At 47.3% G+C, this 27,808-nt stretch overlaps 1 protein-coding gene across 2 annotated transcripts in view; it reads right to left on the bottom strand.

Annotated features, from left to right (window-relative positions):
• Positions 1-251: 251 nt before the first annotated feature.
• BSX (brain specific homeobox) overlaps positions 252-27,808 on the bottom strand; it is a 44,808-nt gene continuing 17,251 nt past the window's right edge. Inside the window, exons 2-4 of one of the 2 annotated variants that reach the window (XR_012850923.1) lie at positions 10,846-11,036; positions 1,722-3,145; positions 252-427 (exon numbers count right to left, since the gene is read on the bottom strand). Coding sequence is in view for 1 of the 2 variants with exons in the window: in XM_075840619.1 (XP_075696734.1) it covers positions 2,903-3,145; positions 10,846-11,036 (434 nt within the window). In the remaining variant the exon portion in view is untranslated. Of the gene's footprint in view, positions 428-735; positions 3,146-10,845; positions 11,037-27,808 lie in introns of those variants that run through there. The other variant, XM_075840619.1, reaches the window with a different exon arrangement.

Here is a 27,808-nt window from a genome sequence, read left to right as displayed (position 1 = left end):
GTTTTTTATGCTTTTATATCGCGGTTGTTGGCATTGTGCTGTGTGAATGATTTCTTGTAAGAAAAATTAAATCTACATAAGAAGCCAAATGCGGAAGAATATAATGTACAGCAGGATATTATAACATGACTGCAGTGCTACGATATCGCAGTCATCTGGATTGTACAGATATAATTGCCGCATGATCGATAAAAATTCCAGATTAACACTATCATCAATTCAAAATAGATTTATTTCAATAAAACGCTGTGTCCATAAATCCTCTGTGTCCCGACATAGAAACAATGAATATTCGGGGATAATTGATACAATGTAACATCATGTGTAACACTCAGATCCAGGATTATAAAGGGGTGTATAAATCCCCCCCTTCCCCTCCTCGTAAATAATCCTGTTAAAATAAGAACCGCGTCGCTTGGATCAGTCCCTGGGAAAAAAAGAGAAAATTAATTACAACAGAAAACGATTATCCGGCAGTGAGAAGCCGGGGAGAGGGAGCTGCAGCTTGTGAGGACGGGATAATCCCCTAGACTGAGCACAAGAGCTTACAAGTATGTCTCCAAGAAGGGGGGGGGTTACATGCGCAGGGGGAATAAAAGTGTCACCCCTCCACCCAGATATCACCAGATAGCGCCCAGAATGTAACTCAGATTAATCTAAAATGTCAATTGTTGAAAGCAACAAAATAAAAAGAAATACTAATAATATAAATACTAATAATATAAATACTAATAATAGTGGTAATAACATTATCAACCACCACAGTAATAATCATCATGTTACTATGGTAATATAACCAGAATTATTATCAGTTTTTTTGTTGTTATTGTTATTATTATCATTATTTATGTTTTACATTTTAATTGATAAATATTTATAGTAATTCATTAGAAACAATCCTTTCCTGCCGGTAAATTTGGGGCAGCGCAGGGTTCGGGTGCTGTAATGTATAACGGGTCTTCCTGTGATTTTTGGATGCTTTAATACCAACTGTAAATAAATATAATAGGATAAAGACAACCTAAAAAAAGAGATTTAGAAAAACAAATCTAAAATAATCAGATGTGAAATATATAAAAATCTGTCAACAGAAAAGAGTCTGTGAAATCAGTGCTAATGATGCGCCCTGAAAGTGATGGGAGCAGGGGGAGCACAGGAGGGGAAGTAGGGGGGACAGGAGGGATGGAAGATGAACAGGATGGGGACAGTAGGGGACCAGGAGGAGCACAGGAGGGGAACTAGGGAGGCAGAAGTGGGGCAGGGGGGAGCTGAAGAGGACAGGAATGGTGCAAGAGGAACAGGATGGGGACAGTAGGGGACCAGGAGGAGCACAGGAGGGGAACTAGGGGGGACAGGAGTGAGGCAGCAGGGAGCTGAGGAGGACAGAAGGGGTGCAAGAGGGACAGGATGGGGACAGTAGGGGGCCAGGTGGAGCACAGGAGGGGAACTAGGGGAGACAGGAGTGGGGCAGGGGGGGCTGAGGACATGAGGGGTGGAAGAGGAACAGGATGGGGACAGTAGGGGACCAGGAGGAGCACAGGAGGGGAACTGGGTGGGGCAGGGGGGAGCTAAGGAGGACATGAGGGGTGGAAGAGGGACAGGGTGGAAACAGGAGGAGGACCGAAGCCGGAGGAGAGCTGGGGAGAAGAGGAGAGGAGCAAGATGAGGACAGTAGGGGAGCAGGGAGACAGGAGGAGAAAGGAGGGGAACTTTTCTCTTACATTTTTTACCACTTGATAGAAACATTTTCACAAGTGATGAATACTGGAATATTGTGGATCCTCACTTCAGGACTGCTAATAATTTATGGAGTGCCCAGGCTGTAGAGGACCAGTCCAGAATATACTGAGGACCCATCCAGAATATACCGAGGACCCGTCCAGAATATACCGAGGACCCGTCCAGAATATACCGAGGACCCGTCCAGAATATACCGAGGACCCGTCCAGAATATACCGAGGACCAGTCCAGAATATTTTGTGCATAAAGGACCAGTCCAGCATATATAAATGTCCGTGTGTAGAATAATTTCCCAGCATCTTAAACTGACCATACATTAGTGATATCAGATGGACGTTTCCTATATGACTTGTCATTCATGGTCGGTAGATAAAGGTCGTGATTTTGGATGCCAACGGCGTAAGGTAAAATGACAAATGGCCGATCCATCCCTGCCATGATCTGTGACCTGGGCTTCTATTGATGGGATGCAGATCTGTCGTTTGGCATTAACAACTTACTAAGGGCTGCAAACAAGAGCGACCGAAAAAATCCAACACGACAGATCAACTTTTCCACAGATATCTGGCTTTGGTCGGCGTCTATTGCTCTCTTTAACGTCACAAAGAGGAGCCAACAGTTGGCATGAAATGGTCTAAATCTGCCTTTTTCGACCATCCAAAATCTCTAGTGTTTGGCCAGTTTTTTGGATATAGAGAAGTTGTTGAGCATATGTTGTGTATAAATAGGCAGTCCAGAAGAAAATTGGCATAGAGGAACCTGTTCACCATGTGTAGGGTATAGAAGAATTGTCCAGCACAGAGGACCAGTCCATCATGTGTAGGGTATAGAAAAATAGTCCAGCACAGAGGACCAGTCCATCATGTGTAGGGTATAGAAGAATTGTCCAGGTTAGAGAACCAGACCATCATGATGGGTGAATATTTTCAAGGATAAATCACCCGCCGTCACAGTCCTCGTGCCCGCACTGAAGTGTTTTTTTGTGGTTACACTGAAGAGTTTTTTTGATGACCCAAAGTTTTAATGCTGGGGTAGCTGGTAAGGCCCCCACTGCCCTCACTTGTTCCCCAGTTCTATCTATGTCAGTTCAAAAATCTAATTGCCAAGTGTCTACGGGTCTTCCCTGGCAGTAGTTGTGGAAGTGTCCTGCATAGCTGGGGGGTTATAATAGGTGTGGGGGGCACATGTCATCCTCAATGATGTCCACCTCATCATCAACCTCTTCCCTTAGGTAAAGGCTCTGGCTACTGTCCTTGTTTGGCCCCGAGTCCCCCCTGGTATCACCCAGTTCTGTGTCGCTGGAGACAGGGTCCATTTGGCCATCGCTTGATGGGGTCTTGTCATCCTGACTCTTCCTCAGCTGCTTTTTATGTTTCATTCTCCGGTTCTGGAACCAGGTTTTTACCTGCACAGAAATAAATTACTAGGTAAATATGCGACTCCAACATATATATCCCCAAATAACTATTCTGTCCGAAAAGGACCCCAAGATAGATAGATAGATAGATAGATAGATAGATAGATAGATAGATAGATAGATAGATAGATAGATAGATAGATAGATAGATAGATAGATAGATAGATAGATAGATAGATAGATATGAGATAGATAGATAGATAGATAGATAGATAGATAGATAGATAGATAGATAGATAGATAGATAGATAGATAGATAGATAGATAGATAGATAGATAGATAGATAGATAGATAGATATGAGATAGATAGATAGATGATAGATAGATAGATAGATAGATAGATAGATAGATAGATAGATAGATAGATAGATAGATAGATAGATAGATAGATATGAGAGAGAGATAGATAGATAGATAGATAGATAGATAGATAGATAGATAGATAGATAGATAGATAGATAGATAGATAGATAGATAGATAGATAGATAGATAGATAGATAGATAGATAGATAGATATGAGATAGATAGATAGATAGATAGATAGATAGATAGATAGATAGATAGATATGAGATAGATAGATAGATAGATAGATAGATAGATAGATAGATAGATAGATAGATAGATAGATAGATAGATAGATAGATAGATAGATAGATAGATAGATAGATAGATAGATAGATATTAGATAGATAGATAGATAGATAGATAGATATTAGATAGATAGATAGATAGATAGATAGATAGATAGATAGATAGATAGATAGATAGATAGATAGATAGATAGATAGATAGATAGATAGATAGATAGATAGATAGATAGATAGATAGATAGATAGATAGATAGATAGATAGATAGATAGATAGATAGATAGATATGAGAGAGAGATAGATAGATAGATAGATAGATAGATAGATAGATAGATAGATAGATAGATAGATAGATAGATAGATAGATAGATAGATATGAGATAGTGTGATGGCAGGAAGGAGGTGAAGGGAAAGTGAGCCCTAATCTACCCACCGCCCTGTCCCTGCCTACTTGCAACGACCCGCCCTAGGCGACGAGGTACAACTGGGCGGCGGTCCCTACGCTGTCTAAGTGCACAGGAAAACAAACAGGGAACACGCAAGGGAAGGGGCAGTAGCCACGGAACGCCACGAGGAAACGGAGCGGCGAACGAACAGTCAGGACCAGGACGAAGTGAGTAACCCGAGCGGGCACGGAGACAGAAGCAAGCCAGGGGCAAAGCAAAGCAAAGCAAGTCAAGTCAAGGAGAACTGCAGCAAGGCAGAAGCACGGCAGAAGCAGGCTGGAGCAAGCAGCAGTGGGGCCAGGAATCCAAAAGAATAACAAGCAATGAGGAAGAGAAAACTGCAGGTATAAATGGACAGGGGGCGGAGCTAACTCTGACTGACCAGGCCGCGATAGGCTCTCCCACTCCTGAGCCTGCCACCCTGATTGGTGGGAGCCGGTGTCAGTCTAAGAGGTCTGGCCTCAGGTGTCGACTGATTAACCCTGGGAGTCTCCACAGATGTAGTGCCTGGCAGATCCTTTACAGTACTCCCCCTTTTATGAGGGGCCACCGGACCCTTACTAAGAGGACCCGGTTTAGTGGGGAAGAGAAGGTGGAACCTCCTGACCAATACCCCAGCGTGAACATCTCGAGCAGGTACCCAAGTCCTCTCCTCCGGCCCGTATCCTCTCCAATGGACCAGGTACTGGAGGGAGCCCTGGATCATCCTACTGTCCACAATCTTGGCCACCTCGAATTCCACCCCCTCAGGGGTGAGAACGGGAACAGGAGGTTTCCTAGAGGGGGACCAGGACGGGGAGCAGCGTTTAAGGAGGGAAGCATGAAAGACGTCGTGTATGCGGAAGGATGGGGGCAGCTCCAGACGGAAGGATACAGGGTTGAGGACTTCAATGACCTTATAAGGCCCAATGAATCGGGGAGCAAACTTCCTGGACGGGACCTTAAGGCGCAAGTTCCTGGACGACAACCAGACCAAATCCCCGACGACAAACCGGGGGTTAGCAGAACGTCTACTATCCGCCTGAATCTTTTGTGCGCTCTGGGACGCCTCTAGGTTCTTCTGAACCTGGGCCCAGACAGTGCACAGTTCCCGATGAACATCCTCTACCTCAGGATTATTGGAACAACCAGGGGAGACGGAGGAGAACCTTGGGTTAAACCCGAAATTACAGAAAAACGGGGAGACCCCTGACGAGTTACTGACCCGGTTATTCAGGGAAAATTCAGCAAGGGGAAGGAATGAGACCCAATCGAATTGACAGTCAGAGATGAAACACCTTAAATATTGTTCCAGGGATTGGTTGGTCCTTTCCGTTTGGCCGTTAGTTTCGGGATGGAAGGCGGAGGAGAAGGACAGATCAATCTCCAACTTTTTACAAAAGGCTCTCCAAAATAAGGAAACAAATTGTACCCCTCTGTCCGAAACGATATTGACTGGGGCCCCATGGAGACGCAGGATGTGTTTCACAAACAAAGAAGCTAACGTCTTGGCGTTAGGTAGCTTCTTAAGGGGCACAAAGTGGCACATCTTGCTGAAGCGGTCGACTACCACCCACACCACCGACTTGCCCTGAGATGGAGGCAAATCGGTGATAAAATCCATGGAGATATGGGTCCAAGGTCTCTGGGGAATGGGCAAGGGACGTAGTAGGCCCGCAGGTCGGGACCTAGGGGTTTTGGACCTAGCGCAAACCTCACAAGCGGCGACGTAAGCCCTAACATCTTTAGGCAACCCAGGCCACCAATAGTTTCTGGTAATGAGGTGTTTGGTGCCCAAGATGCCAGGATGACCAGATAGAGCGGAGTCATGGTTTTCCCTGAGTACCCTCAGCCGGTATTGCAGGGGAACAAACAGTTTGTCCCCAGGGACGTTCCCGGGAGCTGCACCCTGATCAGCCGCGATATCAGAAGCTAAATCAGAATCCGTGGCAGAGACGATTATACCAGGGGGTAAAATACAAGCGGGATCCTTCTCGGAAGGAGGATTGGCCATGAAACTACGTGACAGAGCATCAGCCTTAATATTCTTGGACCCAGCCCTATAGGTAACCAAGAAATTAAATCTGGTAAAGAATAGTGCCCACCGAGCTTGTCTAGGATTAAGCCTCCGGGCCGATTCTAGGAAAACCAGATTCTTGTGATCCGTAAGGACCGTTACCTGGTGTCTGGCCCCCTCCAGGAAGTGCCGCCACTCCTCAAAAGCCCATTTAATGGCTAGAAGTTCGCGGTTGCCAATATCATAGTTACTCTCCGTGGGCGAAAACTTCCTAGAGAAGTAAGCACAGGGGCGGAGATGGGTGAGGGAGCTGGTACCCTGGGACAAGACGGCCCCCACTCCCACCTCGGAAGCGTCAACCTCCACAATAAATGGCTCCTCTTGGTTGGGCTGAATCAGCACGGGGGCCGAGATAAAGCACTTCTTGAGAGTCTCAAAGGCCTGGACGGCCTCAGGGGGCCAATGGAGGACATCAGCACCCTTGCGGGTAAGGTCCGTAAGAGGCTTAGCGACGACCGAGAAGTTGGCAATAAATCTCCTGTAATAGTTGGCGAACCCTAAAAAACACTGTAACGCCTTAAGGGAGGCAGGTTGGACCCATTCCGCCACAGCTTGAACCTTGGCAGGGTCCATGCGGAATTCATGAGGAGTGAGGATTTGCCCTAAAAATGGTATCTCCTGTACCCCAAAGACACATTTTTCAGTCTTAGCAAACAGATTATTCTCCCGAAGGACCTGGAGCACCTTCCTGACATGCTCCACGTGAGAGGACCAGTCCTTGGAAAACACCAGTATGTCATCAAGGTACACAACAAGAAAATTACCCAGGTACTCTCTCAGGATTTCATTAATAAAATTCTGGAAGACAGCAGGGGCGTTACACAACCCAAAGGGCATGACCAGGTATTCGAAATGACCCTCGGGTGTGTTGAACGCAGTTTTCCACTCATCCCCCTCTTTGATGCGGATAAGGTTATATGCCCCCCGTAGATCGAACTTAGAAAACCATTGGGCTCCCTGAACCTGATTAAAAAGATCCGGAATCAAAGGAAGTGGGTACTGGTTCCTTACAGTGACCTTATTCAGGTTACGATAATCAATGCACGGCCTAAGACCACCATCCTTCTTCCCACGAAGAAGAAGCCAGCACCTACAGGAGAAGTCGAGGGGCGAATGAAACCCTTGGCCAGGCATTCCTGGATATACACCCTCATGGCTTCACGTTCAGGACATGAAAGATTAAATATCCTACCTTTAGGAAGCTTGGCACCAGGCACCAAATCGATAGCGCAATCGTAATCTCTATGGGGGGGCAACACCTCGGAGGCCTCCTTAGAAAACACATCGGCGAAGTCCTGAACGAACTCAGGAAGCGTGTTTACCTCCTCCCGGGGAGAAATAGAGTTAACAGAAAGACATGACATAAGACATTCATTACCCCATTTGGTGAGATCCCCAGTATTCCAATCAAACGTGGGATTATGCAACTGCAACCAGGGAAGGCCTAAAACCAGATCAGACGATAATCCCTGCATTACCAGTACAGAGCACTGCTCCAAATGCATGGAGCCAACCAGGAGTTCAAAAACAGGAGTATGCTGAGTAAAATAACCATTAGCAAGGGGAGTAGAGTCGATTCCTACTACAGGGATAGGATAAGGTAAATCAATACAAGGCATCTTTAGAGACATAGCAAATTCCACAGACATGATATTAGCAGATGAGCCAGAATCCACGAAAGCACTGCCCGTGGCAGACCGGCCAGCAAACGAGACCTGAAAGGGAAGCAAATTTTATTGCGTTTCACATTAACGGGAAATACCTGTGCGCCCAAGTGACCTCCCCGATGATCACTTAGGCGCGGAAGTTTTCCGGCTTCTTATTCTTGCGCCTGGGACAGGTGTTCAGTAGATGCTTGTCGTCCCCACAGTAGAAGCAGAGACCGTTCATTCTGCGAAACTCCCTACGTTGTCGAGGGGACATGGAGGCCCCGAGTTGCATAGGTACCTCCGAGTCCTCCGTGGAGGGGCGAGGAGGCGGGACCTCGGGGGGGATCGCAGAAAAGTCAGAGGGGAGCACACTGAAGCGTTCTAGCTGACGTTCCCTGAGACGTCGGTCAAGTCGTACTGCTAGGGGCCATAACCTGGTCAAGAGAGTCAGACGAGGGGTAGCTAACCAGCAGATCCTTCAGGGCGTCAGATAATCCTAACCTAAACTGGCACCTTAGGGCCGGATCGTTCCACTGAGAAGCTACGCACCACTTCCTAAAATCAGAACAGTATTCCTCAACCGGTCTCCTACCCTGACGTAAGGTCACCAACTGACTCTCGGCTAAAGCAGTCCTGTCAGTCTCGTCGTAAATGAGTCCGAGGGCAGAGAAAAAACGATCAACAGAGAAAGTTCAGGGGCGTCAGGAGCCAAGGAGAAGGCCCACTCTTGGGGCCCTTCCTGGAGTCGGGATATGATGATACCCACCCGCTGGTTCTCGGAACCTGAGGAGTGGGGCTTAAGGCGGAAATATAGTCTGCAACTCTCCCGGAAGGAGAGAAACGTCTTACGGTCCCCTGAAAACCGGTCAGGTAACTTGAGGTCGGGTTCTAGAGGTGAGGTGGTGCGCCCAACCCTTTGGGCCAGGGCCTGGACCTGTAGGGAGAGGCCCTGCATCTGCTGGGTCAGGGTCTCAAGGGGGTCCATGATAGCGACAGCGTAGGAGAAATGGTAGACTAGGTAAGGGCTTGTTATTCTGTGATGGCAGGAAGGAGGTGAAGGGAAAGTGAGCCCTAATCTACCCACCGCCCTGTCCCTGCCTACTTGCAACGACCCGCCCTAGGCGACGAGGTACAACTGGGCGGCGGTCCCTACGCTGTCTAAGTGCACAGGAAAACAAACAGGGAACACGCAAGGGAAGGGCAGTAGCCACGGAACGCCACGAGGAAACGGAGCGGCGAACGAACAGTCAGGACCAGGACGAAGTGAGTAACCCGAGCGGGCACGGAGACAGAAGCAAGCCAGGGGCAAAGCAAAGCAAAGCAAGTCAAGTCAAGGAGAACTGCAGCAAGGCAGAAGCACGGCAGAAGCAGGCTGGAGCAAGCAGCAGTGGGGCCAGGAATCCAAAAGAATAACAAGCAATGAGGAAGAGAAAACTGCAGGTATAAATGGACAGGGGGCGGAGCTAACTCTGACTGACCAGGCCGCGATAGGCTCTCCCACTCCTGAGCCTGCCACCCTGATTGGTGGGAGCCGGTGTCAGTCTAAGAGGTCTGGCCTCAGGTGTCGACTGATTAACCCTGGGAGTCTCCACAGATGTAGTGCCTGGCAGATCCTTTACAGATAGATAGATAGATAGATAGATATGAGATAGATAGATAGATAGATAGATAGATAGATAGATAGATAGATAGATAGATAGATAGATAGATAGATAGATAGATAGATAGATAGATAGATAGATATGAGAGAGAGATAGAGAGATAGATAGATAGATAGATAGATAGATAGATAGATAGATAGATAGATATGAGATAGATAGATAGATAGATAGATAGATAGATAGATAGATAGATAGATAGATAGATAGATAGATAGATAGATAGATAGATAGATATGAGATAGATAGATAGATAGATAGATAGATAGATAGATAGATAGATAGATAGATAGATAGATAGATAGATAGATAGATAGATAGATAGATAGATAGATAGATAGATATGATAGATAGATAGATAGATAGATAGATAGATAGATAGATAGATATGAGATAGATAGATAGATAGATAGATAGATAGATAGATAGATATGAGATAGATAGATAGATAGATAGATAGATAGATAGATAGATAGATAGATAGATAGATAGATAGATAGATAGATAGATAGATAGATAGATAGATAGATAGATAGATAGATAGATATGAGATAGATAGATAGATAGATAGATAGATAGATAGATAGATAGATAGATAGATATGAGATAGATAGATAGATAGATAGATAGATAGATAGATAGATAGATAGATAGATAGATATGAGATAGATAGATAGATAGATAGATATGAGATAGATAGATAGATAGATAGATAGATAGATAGATAGATAGATAGATAGATAGATAGATAGATAGATAGATAGATAGATATGAGATAGATAGATATGAGATAGATAGATAGATAGATATGAGATAGATAGATAGATATGAGATAGATAGATAGATAGATAGATAGATAGATAGATAGATAGATAGATAGATAGATAGATAGATAGATAGATAGATAGATAGATAGATAGATAGATAGATAGATAGATATGAGATAGATAGATAGATAGATATGAGATAGATAGATAGATAGATAGATAGATAGATAGATATGAGATAGATAGATAGATAGATAGATAGATAGATAGATAGATAGATAGATAGATAGATAGATAGATAGATAGATATGAGATAGATAGATAGATAGATAGATAGATAGATAGATAGATAGATAGATAGATAGATAGATAGATAGATAGATATGAGATAGATAGATAGATAGATAGATAGATGTAGCACCAGAGTTGACGTCTTTCGCAGCTCTACTCTCTACTCTCTCTCTCTCTCTCACAGACTTCCTGGACCATCCTGAGTGTCAGCTCTTTGGCCCGGCAGTTACCTGGGTCTCGGACAGGCTGAGGGCCGTGGCCAGCTCCACTCTCTCTGGGGTTGACAGGTAGCGCTGCAGCTCAAAGCGTTTCTCTAGACCAGAAAGCTGAGAATCTGAGAAGACGGTGCGGGCCTTCCTCCTCCGGCAGTGCTTCCCCGGGAGCTCTGTGTGGTGGGGGAACAGCGCGGGCATGGGCAGACCTGGGGGAAAAAGCAGCAGGTGAGGACAGGGGCAGCAACATGAGACCAATGTGGTCAATGAGCAAAAAGTGCAATATAGTCCAAATCTACAGACACAAGACAGAGCGGAGTATGGAATAAACCACGGGGGACATGTACAATATACGGGGAAAGTAAGTGCTGAGGAGCAAGTGCAGAAAAGTCACCAACACTCCGCTGACTCCATAACTGCAGAGTACAGACCTCACCTGCTATTAACATCCGCACTGTGCCCGAGAGCTTCATGGCCGAGCAGCTGCATGCCAGCCGAACATCACCAAGCACAATGCCAAGCGTCAGATGGAGGGGGGAAAAGCCGCCGCCACTGGACTCTGGAGCAACGTGTTCTGTGGAGTGACGCTTCTCTATGTGACGTGTTCTGTGGAGTGACGCTTCTCTATGTGACGTGTTCTGTGGAGTGACGCTTCTCTATATGACGTGTTCTGTGGAGTGACGCTTCTCTATATGACGTGTTCTGTGGAGTGACGCTTCTCTATAACGTGTTCTGTGGAGTGACGCTTCTCTATCTGGCGTGTTCTGTGGAGTGACGCTTCTCTATGTGGCGTGTTCTGTGGAGTGACGCTCCTCTATGTGACGTGTTCTGTGGAGTGACGCTTCTCTATATGACGTGTTCTGTGGAGTGACGCTTCTCTATGTGGCGTGTTCTGTGGAGTGATGCTTCTCTATGTGGCGTGTTCTGTGGAGTGATGCTTCTCTATGTGGCGTGTTCTGTGGAGTGACGCTTCTCTATGTGACGTGTTCTGTGGAGTTACGCTTCTCTATGTGACGTGTTCTGTGGAGTGACGCTTCTCTATGTGACGTGTTCTGTGGAGTGACGCTTCTCTATGTGACGTGTTCTGTGGAGTGACGCTTCTCTATGTGACGTGTTCTGTGGAGTGACGCTTCTCTATGTGACGTGTTCTGTGGAGTGACGCTTCTCTATATGACGTGTTCTGTGGAGTGACGCTTCTCTATATGACGTGTTCTGTGGAGTGACGCTTCTCTATATGACGTGTTCTGTGGAGTGACGCTTCTCTATCTGACGTGTTCTGTGGAGTGACGCTTCTCTATGTGACGTGTTCTGTGGAGTGACGCTTCTCTATATGACGTGTTCTGTGGAGTGACGCTTCTCTATATGACGTGTTCTGTGGAGTGACGCTTCTCTATTTGACGTGTTCTGTGGAGTGACGCTTCTCTATGTGACGTGTTCTGTGGAGTGACGCTTCTCTATATGACGTGTTCTGTGGAGTGACGCTTCTCTATCTGACGTGTTCTGTGGAGTGACGCTTCTCTATGTGACGTGTTCTGTGGAGTGACGCTTCTCTATATGCCGTGTTCTGTGGAGTGACGCTTCTCTATGTGACGTGTTCTGTGGAGTGACGCTTCTCTATGTGACGTGTTCTGTGGAGTGACGCTTCTCTATATGACGTGTTCTGTGGAGTGACGCTTCTCTATTTGACGTGTTCTGTGGAGTGACGCTTCTCTATTTGACGTGTTCTGTGGAGTGACGCTTCTCTATATGACGTGTTCTGTGGAGTGACGCTTCTCTATATGACGTGTTCTGTGGAGTGACGCTTCTCTATATGACGTGTTCTGTGGAGTGACGCTTCTCTATGTGACGTGTTCTGTGGAGTGACACTTCTCTATCTGACGTGTTCTGTGGAGTGACGCTTCTCTATGTGACGTGTTCTGTGGAGTGACGCTTCTCTATGTGACGTGTTCTGTGGAGTGACGCTTCTCTATGTGACGTGTTCTGTGGAGTGACGCTTCTCTATATGACGTGTTCTGTGGAGTGACGCTTCTCTATATGACGTGTTCTGTGGAGTGACGCTTCTCTATGTGGCGTGTTCTGTGGAGTGACGCTCCTCTATGTGACGTGTTCTGTGGATTGACGCTTCCCTATATGACGTGTTCTGTGGAGTGACGCTTCTCTATGTGACGTGTTCTGTGGAGTGACGCTTCTCTATGTGACGTGTTCTGTGGAGTGACGCTTCTCTATATGACGTGTTCTGTGGAGTGACGCTTCTCTATTTGACGTGTTCTGTGGAGTGACGCTTCTCTATGTGACGTGTTCTGTGGAGTGATGCTTCTCTATATGACGTGTTCTGTGGAGTGACGCTTCTCTATATGACGTGTTATGTGGAGTGACGCTTCTCTATATGACGTGTTCTGTGGAGTGACGCTTCTCTATATGACGTGTTCTGTGGAGTGACGCTTCTCTATATGACGTGTTATGTGGAGTGACGCTTCTCTATATGACGTGTTCTGTGGAGTGACGCTTCTCTATATGACGTGTTCTGTGGAGTGACGCTTCTCTATGTGACGTGTTCTGTGGAGTTACGCTTCTCTATATGACGTGTTCTGTGGAGTGACGCTTCTCTATATGGCGTGTTCTGTGGAGTGACGCTTCTCTATATGACGTGTTCTGTGGAGTGACGCTTCTCTATGTGAAGTGTTCTGTGGAGTGACGCTCCTCTATGTGGCGTGTTCTGTGGAGTGACGCTTCTCTATCTGACGTGTTCTGTGGAGTGACGCTTCTCTATGTGACGTGTTCTGTGGAGTGATGCTTCTCTATATGACGTGTTCTGTGGAGTGACGCTTCTCTATATGACGTGTTCTGTGGAGTGACGCTTCTCTATGTGACGTGTTCTGTGGAGTGACGCTTCTCTATATGACGTGTTCTGTGGAGTGACGCTTCTCTATATGACGTGTTCTGTGGAGTGACGCTTCTCTATAACGTGTTCTGTGGAGTGACGCTTCTCTATCTGGCGTGTTCTGTGGAGTGACGCTTCTCTATGTGGCGTGTTCTGTGGAGTGACGCTCCTCTATGTGACGTGTTCTGTGGAGTGACGCTTCCCTATATGACGTGTTCTGTGGAGTGACGCTTCTCTATATGACGTGTTCTGTGGAGTGACGCTCCTCTATGTGACGTGTTCTGTGGAGTGACGCTTCCCTATATGACGTGTTCTGTGGAGTGACGCTTCTCTATGTGACGTGTTCTGTGGAGTGACGCTTCTCTATGTGACGTGTTCTGTGGAGTGACGCTTCTCTATGTGACGTGTTCTGTGGAGTGACGCTTCTCTATATGACGTGTTCTGTGGAGTGACGCTTCTCTATATGACGTGTTCTGTGGAGTGACGCTTCTCTATTTGACGTGTTCTGTGGAGTGACGCTTCTCTATATGACGTGTTCTGTGGAGTGACGCTTCTCTATCTGACGTGTTCTGTGGAGTGACGCTTCTCTATGTGACGTGTTCTGTGGAGTGACGCTTCTCTATATGACGTGTTCTGTGGAGTGACGCTTCTCTATATGACGTGTTCTGTGGAGTGACGCTTCTCTATGTGACGTGTTCTGTGGAGTGACGCTTCTCTATGTGCCGTGTTCTGTGGAGTGACGCTTCTCTATGTGACGTGTTCTGTGGAGTGACGCTTCTCTATGTGACGTGTTCTGTGGAGTGACGCTTCTCTATATGACGTGTTCTGTGGAGTGACGCTTCTCTATTTGACGTGTTCTGTGGAGTGACGCTTCTCTATTTGACGTGTTCTGTGGAGTGACGCTTCTCTATATGACGTGTTCTGTGGAGTGACGCTTCTCTATATGACGTGTTCTGTGGAGTGACGCTTCTCTATATGACGTGTTCTGTGGAGTGACGCTTCTCTATGTGACGTGTTCTGTGGAGTGACACTTCTCTATCTGACGTGTTCTGTGGAGTGACGCTTCTCTATGTGACGTGTTCTGTGGAGTGACGCTTCTCTATGTGGCGTGTTCTGTGGAGTGACGCTCCTCTATGTGACGTGTTCTGTGGATTGACGCTTCCCTATATGACGTGTTCTGTGGAGTGACGCTTCTCTATGTGACGTGTTCTGTGGAGTGACGCTTCTCTATGTGACGTGTTCTGTGGAGTGACGCTTCTCTATATGACGTGTTCTGTGGAGTGACGCTTCTCTATTTGACGTGTTCTGTGGAGTGACGCTTCTCTATGTGACGTGTTCTGTGGAGTGACGCTTCTCTATATGACGTGTTCTGTGGAGTGACGCTTCTCTATATGACGTGTTCTGTGGAGTGACGCTTCTCTATATGACGTGTTCTGTGGAGTGACGCTTCTCTATATGACGTGTTATGTGGAGTGACGCTTCTCTATATGACGTGTTCTGTGGAGTGACGCTTCTCTATATGACGTGTTCTGTGGAGTGACGCTTCTCTATGTGACGTGTTCTGTGGAGTGACGCTTCTCTATGTGACGTGTTCTGTGGAGTGACGCTTCTCTATCTGACGTGTTCTGTGGAGTGACGCTTCTCTATATGACGTGTTCTGTGGAGTGACGCTTCTCTATATGACGTGTTCTGTGGAGTGACGCTTCTCTATATGACGTGTTCTGTGGAGTGACGCTTCTCTATGTGACGTGTTCTGTGGAGTGACGCTTCTCTATGTGACGTGTTCTGTGGAGTGACGCTTCTCTATGTGACGTGTTCTGTGCAGTGACGCTTCTCTATGTGAGGTGTTCTGTGGAGTGACGCTTCTCTATATGACGTGTTCTGTGGAGTGACGCTTCTCTATGTGACGTGTTCTGTGGAGTGACGCTTCTCTATGTGACGTGTTCTGTGGAGTGATGCTTCTCTATATGACGTGTTCTGTGGAGTGACGCTTCTCTATGACGTGTTCTGTGGAGTGACACTTCTCTATGTCACGTGTTCTGCGGGGTGACGCTTCTCTATGTGACGTGTTCTGTGGAGTGACGCTTCTCTATGTGACGTGTTCTGTGGAGTGACGCTTCTCTATATGACGTGTTCTGTGGAGTGACGCTTCTCTATATGACGTGTTCTGTGGAGTGACGCTTCTCTATATGACGTGTTCTGTGGAGTGACGCTTCTCTATATGACGTGTTCTGTGGAGTGACGCTTCTCTATGACGTGTTCTGTGGAGTGACACTTCTCTATGTGACGTGTTCTGTGGAGTGACGCTTCTCTATATGACGTGTTCTGTGGAGTGACGCTTCTCTATGTGACGTGTTCTGTGGAGTGACGCTTCTCTATATGACGTGTTCTGTGGAGTGACGCTTCTCTATATGACGTGTTCTGTGGAGTGACGCTTCTCTATATGACGTGTTCTGTGGAGTGACGCTTCTCTATATGACGTGTTCTGTGGAGTGACGCTTCTCTATATGACGTGTTCTGTGGAGTGACGCTTCTCTATGACGTGTTCTGTGGAGTGACGCTTCTCTATGACGTGTTCTGTGGAGTGACGCTTCTCTATGACGTGTTCTGTGGAGTGACGCTTCTCTATATGACGTGTTCTGTGGAGTGACGCTTCTCTATGTGACGTGTTCTGTGGAGTGACGCTTCTCTATGTGACGTGTTCTGTGGAGTGACGCTTCTCTATATGGCGTGTTCTGTGGAGTGACGCTTCTCTATGTGACGTGTTCTGTGGAGTGACGCTTCTCTATGTGACGTGTTCTGTGGAGTGACGCTTCTCTATGTGACGTGTTCTGTGGAGTGACGCTTCTCTATATGACGTGTTCTGTGGAGTGACGCTTCTCTATATGACGTGTTCTGTGGAGTGACGCTTCTCTATATGACGTGTTCTGTGGAGTGACGCTTCTCTATATGACGTGTTCTGTGGAGTGACGCTTCTCTATGTGACGTGTTCTGTGGAGTGACGCTTCTCTATATGACGTGTTCTGTGGAGTGACGCTTCTCTATATGACGTGTTCTGTGGAGTGACGCTTCTCTATATGATGTGTTCTGTGGAGTGACGCTTCTCTATATGACGTGTTCTGTGGAGTGACGCTTCTCTATCTGACGTGTTCTGTGGAGTGACGCTTCTCTATATGACGTGTTCTGTGGAGTGACGCTTCTCTATATGACGTGTTCTGTGGAGTGACGCTTCTCTATGTGACGTGTTCTGTGGAGTGACGCTTCTCTATATGACGTGTTCTGTGGAGTGACGCTTCTCTATGTGACGTGTTCTGTGGAGTGACGCTTCTCTATATGACGTGTTCTGTGGAGTGACGCTTCTCTATGTGACGTGTTCTGTGGAGTGACGCTTCTCTATATGACGTGTTCTGTGGAGTGACGCTTCTCTATGTGACGTGTTCTGTGGAGTGACGCTTCTCTATGTGACGTGTTCTGTGGAGTGACGCTTCTCTATATGACGTGTTCTGTGGAGTGACGCTTCTCTATGTGACGTGTCCTGTGGAGTGACGCTTCTCTATGTGACGTGTCCTGTGGAGTGACGCTTCTCTATATGACGTGTTCTGTGGAGTGACGCTTCTCTATGTGACGTGTTCTGTGGAGTGACGCTTCTCTATATGGCGTGTTCTGTGGAGTGACGCTTCTCTATATGACGTGTTCTGTGGAGTGACGCTTCTCTATCTGACGTGTTCTGTGGAGTGACGCTTCTCTATGTGACGTGTTCTGTGGAGTGATGCTTCTCTATATGACGTGTTCTGTGGAGTGACGCTTCTCTATATGACGTGTTCTGTGGAGTGACGCTTCTCTATGTGACGTGTTCTGTGGAGTGACGCTTCTCTATATGACGTGTTCTGTGGAGTGACGCTTCTCTATATGACGTGTTCTGTGGAGTGACGCTTCTCTATAACGTGTTCTGTGGAGTGACGCTTCTCTATCTGGCGTGTTCTGTGGAGTGACGCTTCTCTATGTGACGTGTTCTGTGGAGTGACGCTTCTCTATGTGACGTGTTCTGTGGAGTGACGCTTCCCTATATGACGTGTTCTGTGGAGTGACGCTTCTCTATGTGACGTGTTCTGTGGAGTGACGCTTCTCTATGTGACGTGTTCTGTGGAGTGACGCTTCTCTATGTGACGTGTTCTGTGGAGTGACGCTTCTCTATGTGACGTGTTCTGTGGAGCGACGCTTCTCTATATGACGTGTTCTGTGGAGTGACGCTTCTCTATTTGACGTGTTCTGTGGAGTGACGCTTCTCTATATGACGTGTTCTGTGGAGTGACGCTTCTCTATCTGACGTGTTCTGTGGAGTGACGCTTCTCTATGTGACGTGTTCTGTGGAGTGACGCTTCTCTATGTGCCGTGTTCTGTGGAGTGACGCTTCTCTATGTGACGTGTTCTGTGGAGTGACGCTTCTCTATATGACGTGTTCTGTGGAGTGACGCTTCTCTATGTGACGTGTTCTGTGGAGTGACGCTTCTCTATCTGGCGTGTTCTGTGGAGTGACGCTTCTCTATATGACGTGTTCTGTGGAGTGACGCTTCTCTATGTGACGTGTTCTGTGGAGTGACGCTTCTCTATATGACGTGTTCTGTGGAGTGACGCTTCTCTATGTGACGTGTTCTGTGGAGTGACGCTTCTCTATATGACGTGTTCTGTGGAGTGACGCTTCTCTATATGACGTGTTCTGTGGAGTGACGCTTCTCTATGTGACGTGTTCTGTGGAGTGACGCTTCTCTATATGACGTGTTCTGTGGAGTGACGCTTCTCTATTTGACGTGTTCTGTGGAGTGACGCTTCTCTATATGACGTGTTCTGTGGAGTGACGCTTCTCTATATGACGTGTTCTGTGGAGTGACGCTTCTCTATATGACGTGTTCTGTGGAGTGACGCTTCTCTATGTGACGTGTTCTGTGGAGTGACACTTCTCTATCTGGCGTGTTCTGTGGAGTGACACTTCTCTATCTGGCGTGTTCTGTGGAGTGACGCTTCTCTATCTGGCGTGTTCTGTGGAGTGACGCTTCTCTATCTGACGTGTTCTGTGGAGTGACGCTTCTCTATGTGACGTGTTCTGTGGAGTGACGCTTCTCTATATGACGTGTTCTGTGGAGTAACGCTTCTCTATATGACGTGTTCTGTGGAGTGACGCTTCTCTATGTGACGTGTTATGTGGAGTGACGCTTCTCTATATGACGTGTTCTGTGGAGTGACGCTTCTCTATGTGACGTGTTCTGTGGAGTGACGCTTCTCTATATGATGTGTTCTGTGGAGTGACGCTTCTCTATGTGACGTGTTCTGTGGAGTGACGCTTCTCTATATGATGTGTTCTGTGGAGTGACGCTTCTCTATGTGACGTGTTCTGTGGAGTGACGCTTCTCTATATGATGTGTTCTGTGGAGTGACGCTTCTCTATGTGACGTGTTCTGTGGAGTGACGCTTCTCTATATGATGTGTTCTGTGGAGTGACGCTTCTCTATATGACGTGTTCTGTGGAGTGACGCTTCTCTATATGACGTGTTCTGTGGAGTGACGCTTCTCTATATGACGTGTTCTGTGGAGTGACGCTTCTCTATGTGACGTGTTCTGTGGAGTTACGCTTCTCTATATGACGTGTTCTGTGGAGTGACGCTTCTCTATATGGCGTGTTCTGTGGAGTGACGCTTCTCTATGTGACGTGTTCTGTGGAGTGACGCTTCTCTATATGACGTGTTCTGTGGAGTGACGCTTCTCTATATGACGTGTTCTGTGGAGTGACGCTTCTCTATATGACGTGTTCTGTGGGGTGACGCTTCTCTATGTGACGTGTTCTGTGGAGTGACGCTTCTCTATATGACGTGTTCTGTGGAGTGACGCTTCTCTATGTGACGTGTTCTGTGGAGTGACGCTTCTTTATGTGACGTGTTCTGTGGAGTGACGCTTCTCTATATGACGTGTTCTGTGGAGTGACGCTTCTCTATATGACGTGTTCTGTGGAGTGACGCTTCTCTATGTGCGTGTTCTGTGGAGTGACGCTTCTCTATGTGACGTGTTCTGTGGAGTGACGCTTCTCTATGTGACGTGTTCTGTGGAGTGACGCTTCTCTATATGATGTGTTCTGTGGAGTGACGCTTCTCTATCTGACGTGTTCTGTGGAGTGACGCTTCTCTATATGACGTGTTCTGTGGAGTGACGCTTCTCTATATGGCGTGTTCTGTGGAGTGACGCTTCTCTATCTGACGTGTTCTGTGGAGTGACGCTTCTCTATATGACGTGTTCTGTGGAGTGACGCTTCTCTATGTGCGTGTTCTGTGGAGTGACGCTTCTCTATATGACGTGTTCTGTGGAGTGACGCTTCTCTATGTGACGTGTTCTGTGGAGTGACGCTTCTCTATATGACGTGTTCTGTGGAGTGACGCTTCTCTATATGACGTGTTCTGTGGAGTGACGCTTCTCTATGTGACGTGTTCTGTGGAGTGATGCTTCTCTATGTGACGTGTTCTGTGGAGTGACGCTTCTCTATGTGACGTGTTCTGTGGAGTGACGCTTCTCTATATGACGTGTTCTGTGGAGTGACGCTTCTCTATCTGACGTGTTCTGTGGAGTGACGCTTCTCTATATGACGTGTTCTGTGGAGTGACGCTTCTCTATGTGCGTGTTCTGTGGAGTGACGCTTCTCTATATGACGTGTTCTGTGGAGTGACGCTTCTCTATGTGACGTGTTCTGTGGAGTGACGCTTCTCTATGTGACGTGTTCTGTGGAGTGACGCTTCTCTATGTGACGTGTTCTGTGGAGTGACGCTTCTCTATCTGACGTGTTCTGTGGAGTGACGCTTCTCTATGTGACGTGTTCTGTGGAGTGACGCTTCTCTATGTGACGTGTTCTGTGGAGTGACGCTTCTCTATATGACGTGTTCTGTGGAGTGACGCTTCTCTATGTGAGGTGTTCTGTGGAGTGACGCTTCTCTATGTGACGTGTTCTGTGGAGTGACGCTTCTCTATATGACGTGTTCTGTGGAGTGACGCTTCTCTATCTGACGTGTTCTGTGGAGTGACGCTTCTCTATATGACGTGTTCTGTGGAGTGACGCTTCTCTATGTGCGTGTTCTGTGGAGTGACGCTTCTCTATGTGACGTGTTCTGTGGAGTGACGCTTCTCTATGTGACGTGTTCTGTGGAGTGACGCTTCTCTATGTGACGTGTTCTGTGGAGTGACGCTTCTCTATGACGTGTTCTGTGGAGTGACGCTTCTCTATGTGACGTGTCCTGTGGAGTGACACTTCTCTATATGGCGTGTTCTGTGGAGTGACGCTTCTCTATGTGACGTGTTCTGTGGAGTGATGCTTCTCTATGTGACGTGTTCTGTGGAGTGACGCTTCTCTATATGACGTGTTCTGTGGAGTGACGCTTCTCTATATGACGTGTTCTGTGGAGTGACGCTTCTCTATGTGAGGTGTTCTGTGGAGTGACGCTTCTCTATATGACGTGTTCTGTGGAGTGACGCTTCTCTATGTGACGTGTTCTGTGGAGTGACGCTTCTCTATATGACGTGTTCTGTGGAGTGACGCTTCTCTATGTGACGTGTTCTGTGGAGTGACGCTTCTCTATGTGACGTGTTCTGTGGAGTGACGCTTCTCTATCTGACGTGTTCTGTGGAGTGACGCTTCTCTATGTGACGTGTTCTGTGGAGTGACGCTTCTCTATGTGACGTGTTCTGTGGAGTGACGCTTCTCTATATTACGTGTTCTGTGGAGTGACGCTTCTCTATATGGCGTGTTCTGTGGAGTGACGCTTCTCTATGTGCCGTGTTCTGTGGAGTGACGCTTCTCTATGTGACGAGTTCTGTGGAGTGACGCTTCTCTATGTGACGTGTTCTGTGGAGTGACGCTTCTCTATATGGCGTGTTCTGTGGAGTGACGCTTCTCTATATGACGTGTTCTGTGGAGTGACGCTTCTCTATGTGGCGTGTTCTGTGGAGTGACGCTTCTCTATATGGCGTGTTCTGTGGAGTGACGCTTCTCTATATGACGTGTTCTGTGGAGTGACGCTTCTCTATGTGACGTGTTCTGTGGAGTGACGCTTCTCTATGTGACGTGTTCTGTGGAGTGACGCTTCTCTATGTGACGTGTTCTGTGGAGTGACGCTTCTCTATATGACGTGTTCTGTGGAGTGACGCTTCTCTATGTGACGTGTTCTGTGGAGTGACGCTTCTCTATGTGACGTGTTCTGTGGAGTGACGCTTCTCTATGTGACGTGTTCTGTGGAGTGACGCTTCTCTATGTGACGTGTTCTGTGGAGTGACGCTTCTCTATGTGACGTGTTCTGTGGAGTGACGCTTCTCTATATGACGTGTTCTGTGTAGTGACGCTTCTCTAAATGACGTGTTCTGTGGAGTGACGCTTCTCTATATGACGTGTTCTGTGGAGTGACGCTTCTCTATATGACGTGTTCTGTGGAGTGACGCTTCTCTATGTGGCGTGTTCTGTGGAGTGACGCTCCTCTATGTGACGTGTTCTGTGGAGTGACGCTTCTCTATATGACGTGTTCTGTGGAGTGACGCTCCTCTATGTGACGTGTTCTGTGGAGTGACGCTTCTCTATATGACGTGTTCTGTGGATTGACGCTTCCCTATATGACGTGTTCTGTGGAGTGACGCTTCTCTATGTGACGTGTTCTGTGGAGTGACGCTTCTCTATGTCACGTGTTCTGTGGAGTGACGCTTCTCTATGTGACGTGTTCTGTGGAGTGACGCTTCTCTATATGACGTGTTCTGTGGAGTGACGCTTCTCTATATGACGTGTTATGTGGAGTGACGCTTCTCTATATGACGTGTTCTGTGGAGTGACGCTTCTCTATATGACGTGTTCTGTGGAGTGACGCTTCTCTATATGACGTGTTATGTGGAGTGACGCTTCTCTATATGACGTGTTCTGTGGAGTGACGCTTCTCTATATGACGTGTTCTGTGGAGTGACGCTTCTCTATGTGACGTGTTCTGTGTAGTGACGCTTCTCTATCTGACATGTTCTGTGGAGTGACGCTTCTCTATCTGACGTGTTCTGTGGAGTGACGCTTCTCTATGTGACGTGTTCTGTGGAGTGACGCTTCTCTATATGACGTGTTCTGTGGAGTGACGCTTCTCTATGTGACGTGTTCTGTGGAGTGACGCTTCTCTATGACGTGTTCTGTGGAGTGACGCTTCTCTATGTGACGTGTTCTGTGGAGTGACGCTTCTCTATATGACGTGTTCTGTGGAGTGACTCTTCTCTATATGACGTGTTCTGTGGAGTGACGCTTCTCTATGTGACGTGTTCTGTGGAGTGACGCTTCTCTATATGACGTGTTCTGTGGAGTGACGCTTCTCTATATGACGTGTTCTGTGGAGTGACGCTTCTCTATGTGGCGTGTTCTGTGGAGTGACGCTCCTCTATGTGACGTGTTCTGTGGAGTGACGCTTCTCTATATGACGTGTTCTGTGGAGTGACGCTTCTCTATGTGACGTGTTCTGTGGAGTGACGCTCCTCTATGTGACGTGTTCTGTGGATTGACGCTTCCCTATATGACGTGTTCTGTGGAGTGACGCTTCTCTATGTGACGTGTTCTGTGGAGTGACGCTTCTCTATGTGACGTGTTCTGTGGAGTGACGCTTCTCTATATGACGTGTTCTGTGGAGTGACGCTTCTCTATTTGACGTGTTCTGTGGAGTGACGCTTCTCTATGTGACGTGTTCTGTGGAGTGACGCTTCTCTATATGACGTGTTCTGTGGAGTGACGCTTCTCTATATGACGTGTTATGTGGAGTGACGCTTCTCTATATGACGTGTTCTGTGGAGTGACGCTTCTCTATATGACGTGTTCTGTGGAGTGACGCTTCTCTATATGACGTGTTATGTGGAGTGACGCTTCTCTATATGACGTGTTCTGTGGAGTGACGCTTCTCTATATGACGTGTTCTGTGGAGTGACGCTTCTCTATGTGACGTGTTCTGTGTAGTGACGCTTCTCTATCTGACATGTTCTGTGGAGTGACGCTTCTCTATCTGACGTGTTCTGTGGAGTGACGCTTCTCTATGTGACGTGTTCTGTGGAGTGACGCTTCTCTATATGACGTGTTCTGTGGAGTGACGCTTCTCTATGTGACGTGTTCTGTGGAGTGACGCTTCTCTATGTGACGTGTTCTGTGGAGTGACGCTTCTCTATCTGACGTGTTCTGTGGAGTGACGCTTCTCTATATGACGTGTTCTGTGGAGTGACGCTTCTCTATATGACGTGTTCTGTGGAGTGACGCTTCTCTATATGACGTGTTCTGTGGAGTGACGCTTCTCTATGTGACGTGTTCTGTGGAGTGACGCTTCTCTATGTGACGTGTTCTGTGGAGTGACGCTTCTCTATGTGACGTGTTCTGTGCAGTGACGCTTCTCTATGTGAGGTGTTCTGTGGAGTGACGCTTCTCTATATGACGTGTTCTGTGGAGTGACGCTTCTCTATGTGACGTGTTCTGTGGAGTGACGCTTCTCTATATGACGTGTTCTGTGGAGTGACGCTTCTCTATATGACGTGTTCTGTGGAGTGACGCTTCTCTATATGACGTGTTCTGTGGAGTGACGCTTCTCTATATGAAGTGTTCTGTGGAGTGACGCTTCTCTATATGACGTGTTCTGTGGAGTGACGCTTCTCTATGTGACGTGTACTGTGGAGTGACGCTTCTCTATATGACGTGTTCTGTGGAGTGACGCTTCTCTATGTGACGTGTACTGTGGAGTGATGCTTCTCTATATGACATGTTCTGTGGAGTGACGCTTCTCTATGTGACGTGTACTGTGGAGTGACGCTTCTCTATATGACGTGTTCTGTGGAGTGACGCTTCTCTATGTGACGTGTACTGTGGAGTGATGCTTCTCTATATGACGTGTTCTGTGGAGTGACGCTTCTCTATGTGACGTGTTCTGTGGAGTGACGCTTCTCTATGTGACGTGTTCTGTGGAGTGACGCTTCTCTATGTGACGTGTTCTGTGGAGTGACGCTTCTCTATATGATGTGTTCTGTGGAGTGACGCTTCTCTATGTGACGTGTTCTGTGGAGTGACGCTTCTCTATATGATGTGTTCTGTGGAGTGACGCTTCTCTATATGACGTGTTCTGTGGAGTGACGCTTCTCTATATGACGTGTTCTGTGGGGTGACGCTTCTCTATATGACGTGTTCTGTGGAGTGACGCTTCTCTATATGACGTGTTCTGTGGAGTGACGCTTCTCTATATGACGTGTTCTGTGGGGTGACGCTTCTCTATGTGACGTGTTCTGTGGAGTGACGCTTCTCTATATGACGTGTTCTGTGGAGTGACGCTTCTCTATGTGACGTGTTCTGTGGAGTGACGCTTCTTTATGTGACGTGTTCTGTGGAGTGACGCTTCTCTATATGACGTGTTCTGTGGAGTGACGCTTCTCTATCTGACGTGTTCTGTGGAGTGACGCTTCTCTATATGACGTGTTCTGTGGAGTGACGCTTCTCTATGTGCGTGTTCTGTGGAGTGACGCTTCTCTATGTGACGTGTTCTGTGGAGTGATGCTTCTCTATGTGACGTGTTCTGTGGAGTGACGCTTCTCTATATGACGTGTTCTGTGGAGTGACGCTTCTCTATATGACGTGTTCTGTGGAGTGACGCTTCTCTATGTGAGGTGTTCTGTGGAGTGACGCTTCTCTATATGACGTGTTCTGTGGAGTGACGCTTCTCTATGTGACGTGTTCTGTGGAGTGACGCTTCTCTATATGACGTGTTCTGTGGAGTGACGCTTCTCTATGTGACGTGTTCTGTGGAGTGACGCTTCTCTATGTGACGTGTTCTGTGGAGTGACGCTTCTCTATGTGACGTGTTCTGTGGAGTGACGCTTCTCTATCTGACGTGTTCTGTGGAGTGACGCTTCTCTATGTGACGTGTTCTGTGGAGTGACGCTTCTCTATGTGACGTGTTCTGTGGAGTGACGCTTCTCTATATTACGTGTTCTGTGGAGTGACGCTTCTCTATGTGACGTGTTCTGTGGAGTGACGCTTCTCTATATGACGTGTTCTGTGGAGTGACGCTTCTCTATGTGACGTGTTCTGTGGAGTGACGCTTCTCTATATGACGTGTTCTGTGGAGTGACGCTTCTCTATATGACGTGTTCTGTGGAGTGACGCTTCTCTATGTGACGTGTTCTGTGGAGTAACGCTTCTCTATCTGACGTGTTCTGTGGAGTGACGCTTCTCTATATGACGTGTTCTGTGGAGTGACGCTTCTCTATATGACGTGTTCTGTGGAGTGACGCTTCTCTATGTGACGTGTTCTGTGGAGTGACGCTTCTCTATGTGACGTGTTCTGTGGAGTGACGCTTCTCTATGTGAGGTGTTCTGTGGAGTGACGCTTCTCTATATGACGTGTTCTGTGGAGTGACGCTTCTCTATGTGACGTGTTCTGTGGAGTGACGCTTCTCTATGTGACGTGTTCTGTGGAGTGACGCTTCTCTATGTGACGTGTTCTGTGTAGTGACGCTTCTCTATGTGACGTGTTCTGTGGAGTGACGCTTCTCTATGTGACGTGTTCTGTGGAGTGACGCTTCTCTATATGATGTGTTCTGTGGAGTGACTCTTCTCTATGTGACGTGTTCTGTGGAGTGACGCTTCTCTATATGACGTGTTCTGTGGAGTGACGCTTCTCTATCTGGCGTGTTCTGTGGAGTGACGCTTCTCTATATGACGTGTTCTGTGGAGTGACGCTTCTCTATGTGACGTGTTCTGTGGAGTGACGCTTCTCTATATGACGTGTTCTGTGGAATGACGCTTCTCTATGTGACGTGTTCTGTGGAGTGACGCTTCTCTATCTGGCGTGTTCTGTGGAGTGACGCTTCTCTATGTGAGGTGTTCTGTGGAGTGACGCTTCTCTATATGATGTGTTCTGTGGAGTGACGCTTCTCTATGTGACGTGTTCTGTGGAGTGACGCTTCTCTATATGACGTGTTCTGTGGAGTGACGCTTCTCTACGTGACGTGTTCTGTGGAGTGACGCTTCTCTATGTGAGGTGTTCTGTGGAGTGACGCTTCTCTATATGACGTGTTCTGTGGAGTGACGCTTCTCTATGTGACGTGTTCTGTGGAGTGACGCTTCTCTATGTGACGTGTTCTGTGGAGTGACGCTTCTCTATGTGACGTGTTCTGTGGAGTGACGCTTCTCTATGTGACGTGTTCTGTGGAGTGACGCTTCTCTATATGACGTGTTCTGTGGAGTGACGCTTCTCTATGTGACGTGTTCTGTGGAGTGACGCTTCTCTATATGACGTGTTCTGTGGAGTGATGCTTCTCTATATGACGTGTTCTGTGGAGTGACGCTTCTCTATGTGACGTGTTCTGTGGAGTGATGCTTCTCTATATGACGTGTTCTGTGGAGTGACGCTTCTCTATGTGACGTGTTCTGTGGAGTGACGCTTCTCTATGTGACGTGTTCTGTGGAGTGACGCTTCTCTATATGACGTGTTCTGTGGAGTGACGCTTCTCTATGTGACGTGTTCTGTGGAGTGACGCTTCTCTATATGACGTGTTCTGTGGAGTGACGCTTCTCTATCTGGCGTGTTCTGTGGAGTGACGCTTCTCTATATGACGTGTTCTGTGGAGTGGCGCTTCTCTATGTGACGTGTTCTGTGGAGTGACGCTTCTCTATGTGACGTGTTCTGTGGAGTGACGCTTCTCTATATGACGTGTTCTGTGGAGTGACGCTTCTCTATATGACGTGTTCTGTGGAGTGACGCTTCTCTATATGACGTGTTCTGTGGAGTGATGCTTCTCTATATGACGTGTTCTGTGGAGTGACGCTTCTCTATGTGACGTGTTCTGTGGAGTGATGCTTCTCTATATGACGTGTTCTGTGGAGTGACGCTTCTCTATGTGACGTGTTCTGTGGAGTGACGCTTCTCTATGTGACGTGTTCTGTGGAGTGACGCTTCTCTATATGACGTGTTCTGTGGAGTGACGCTTCTCTATCTGGCGTGTTCTGTGGAGTGACGCTTCTCTATATGACGTGTTCTGTGGAGTGGCGCTTCTCTATGTGACGTGTTCTGTGGAGTGACGCTT

This window comes from Rhinoderma darwinii, chromosome 10 (genome assembly GCF_050947455.1).
Source record: "Rhinoderma darwinii isolate aRhiDar2 chromosome 10, aRhiDar2.hap1, whole genome shotgun sequence".
Taxonomy (NCBI): Eukaryota; Metazoa; Chordata; class Amphibia; order Anura; family Rhinodermatidae; genus Rhinoderma; species Rhinoderma darwinii.
The sequence above is the reverse complement of the archived record's forward strand: the minus strand, read 5'-3'. Positions and strand labels throughout refer to the sequence as shown.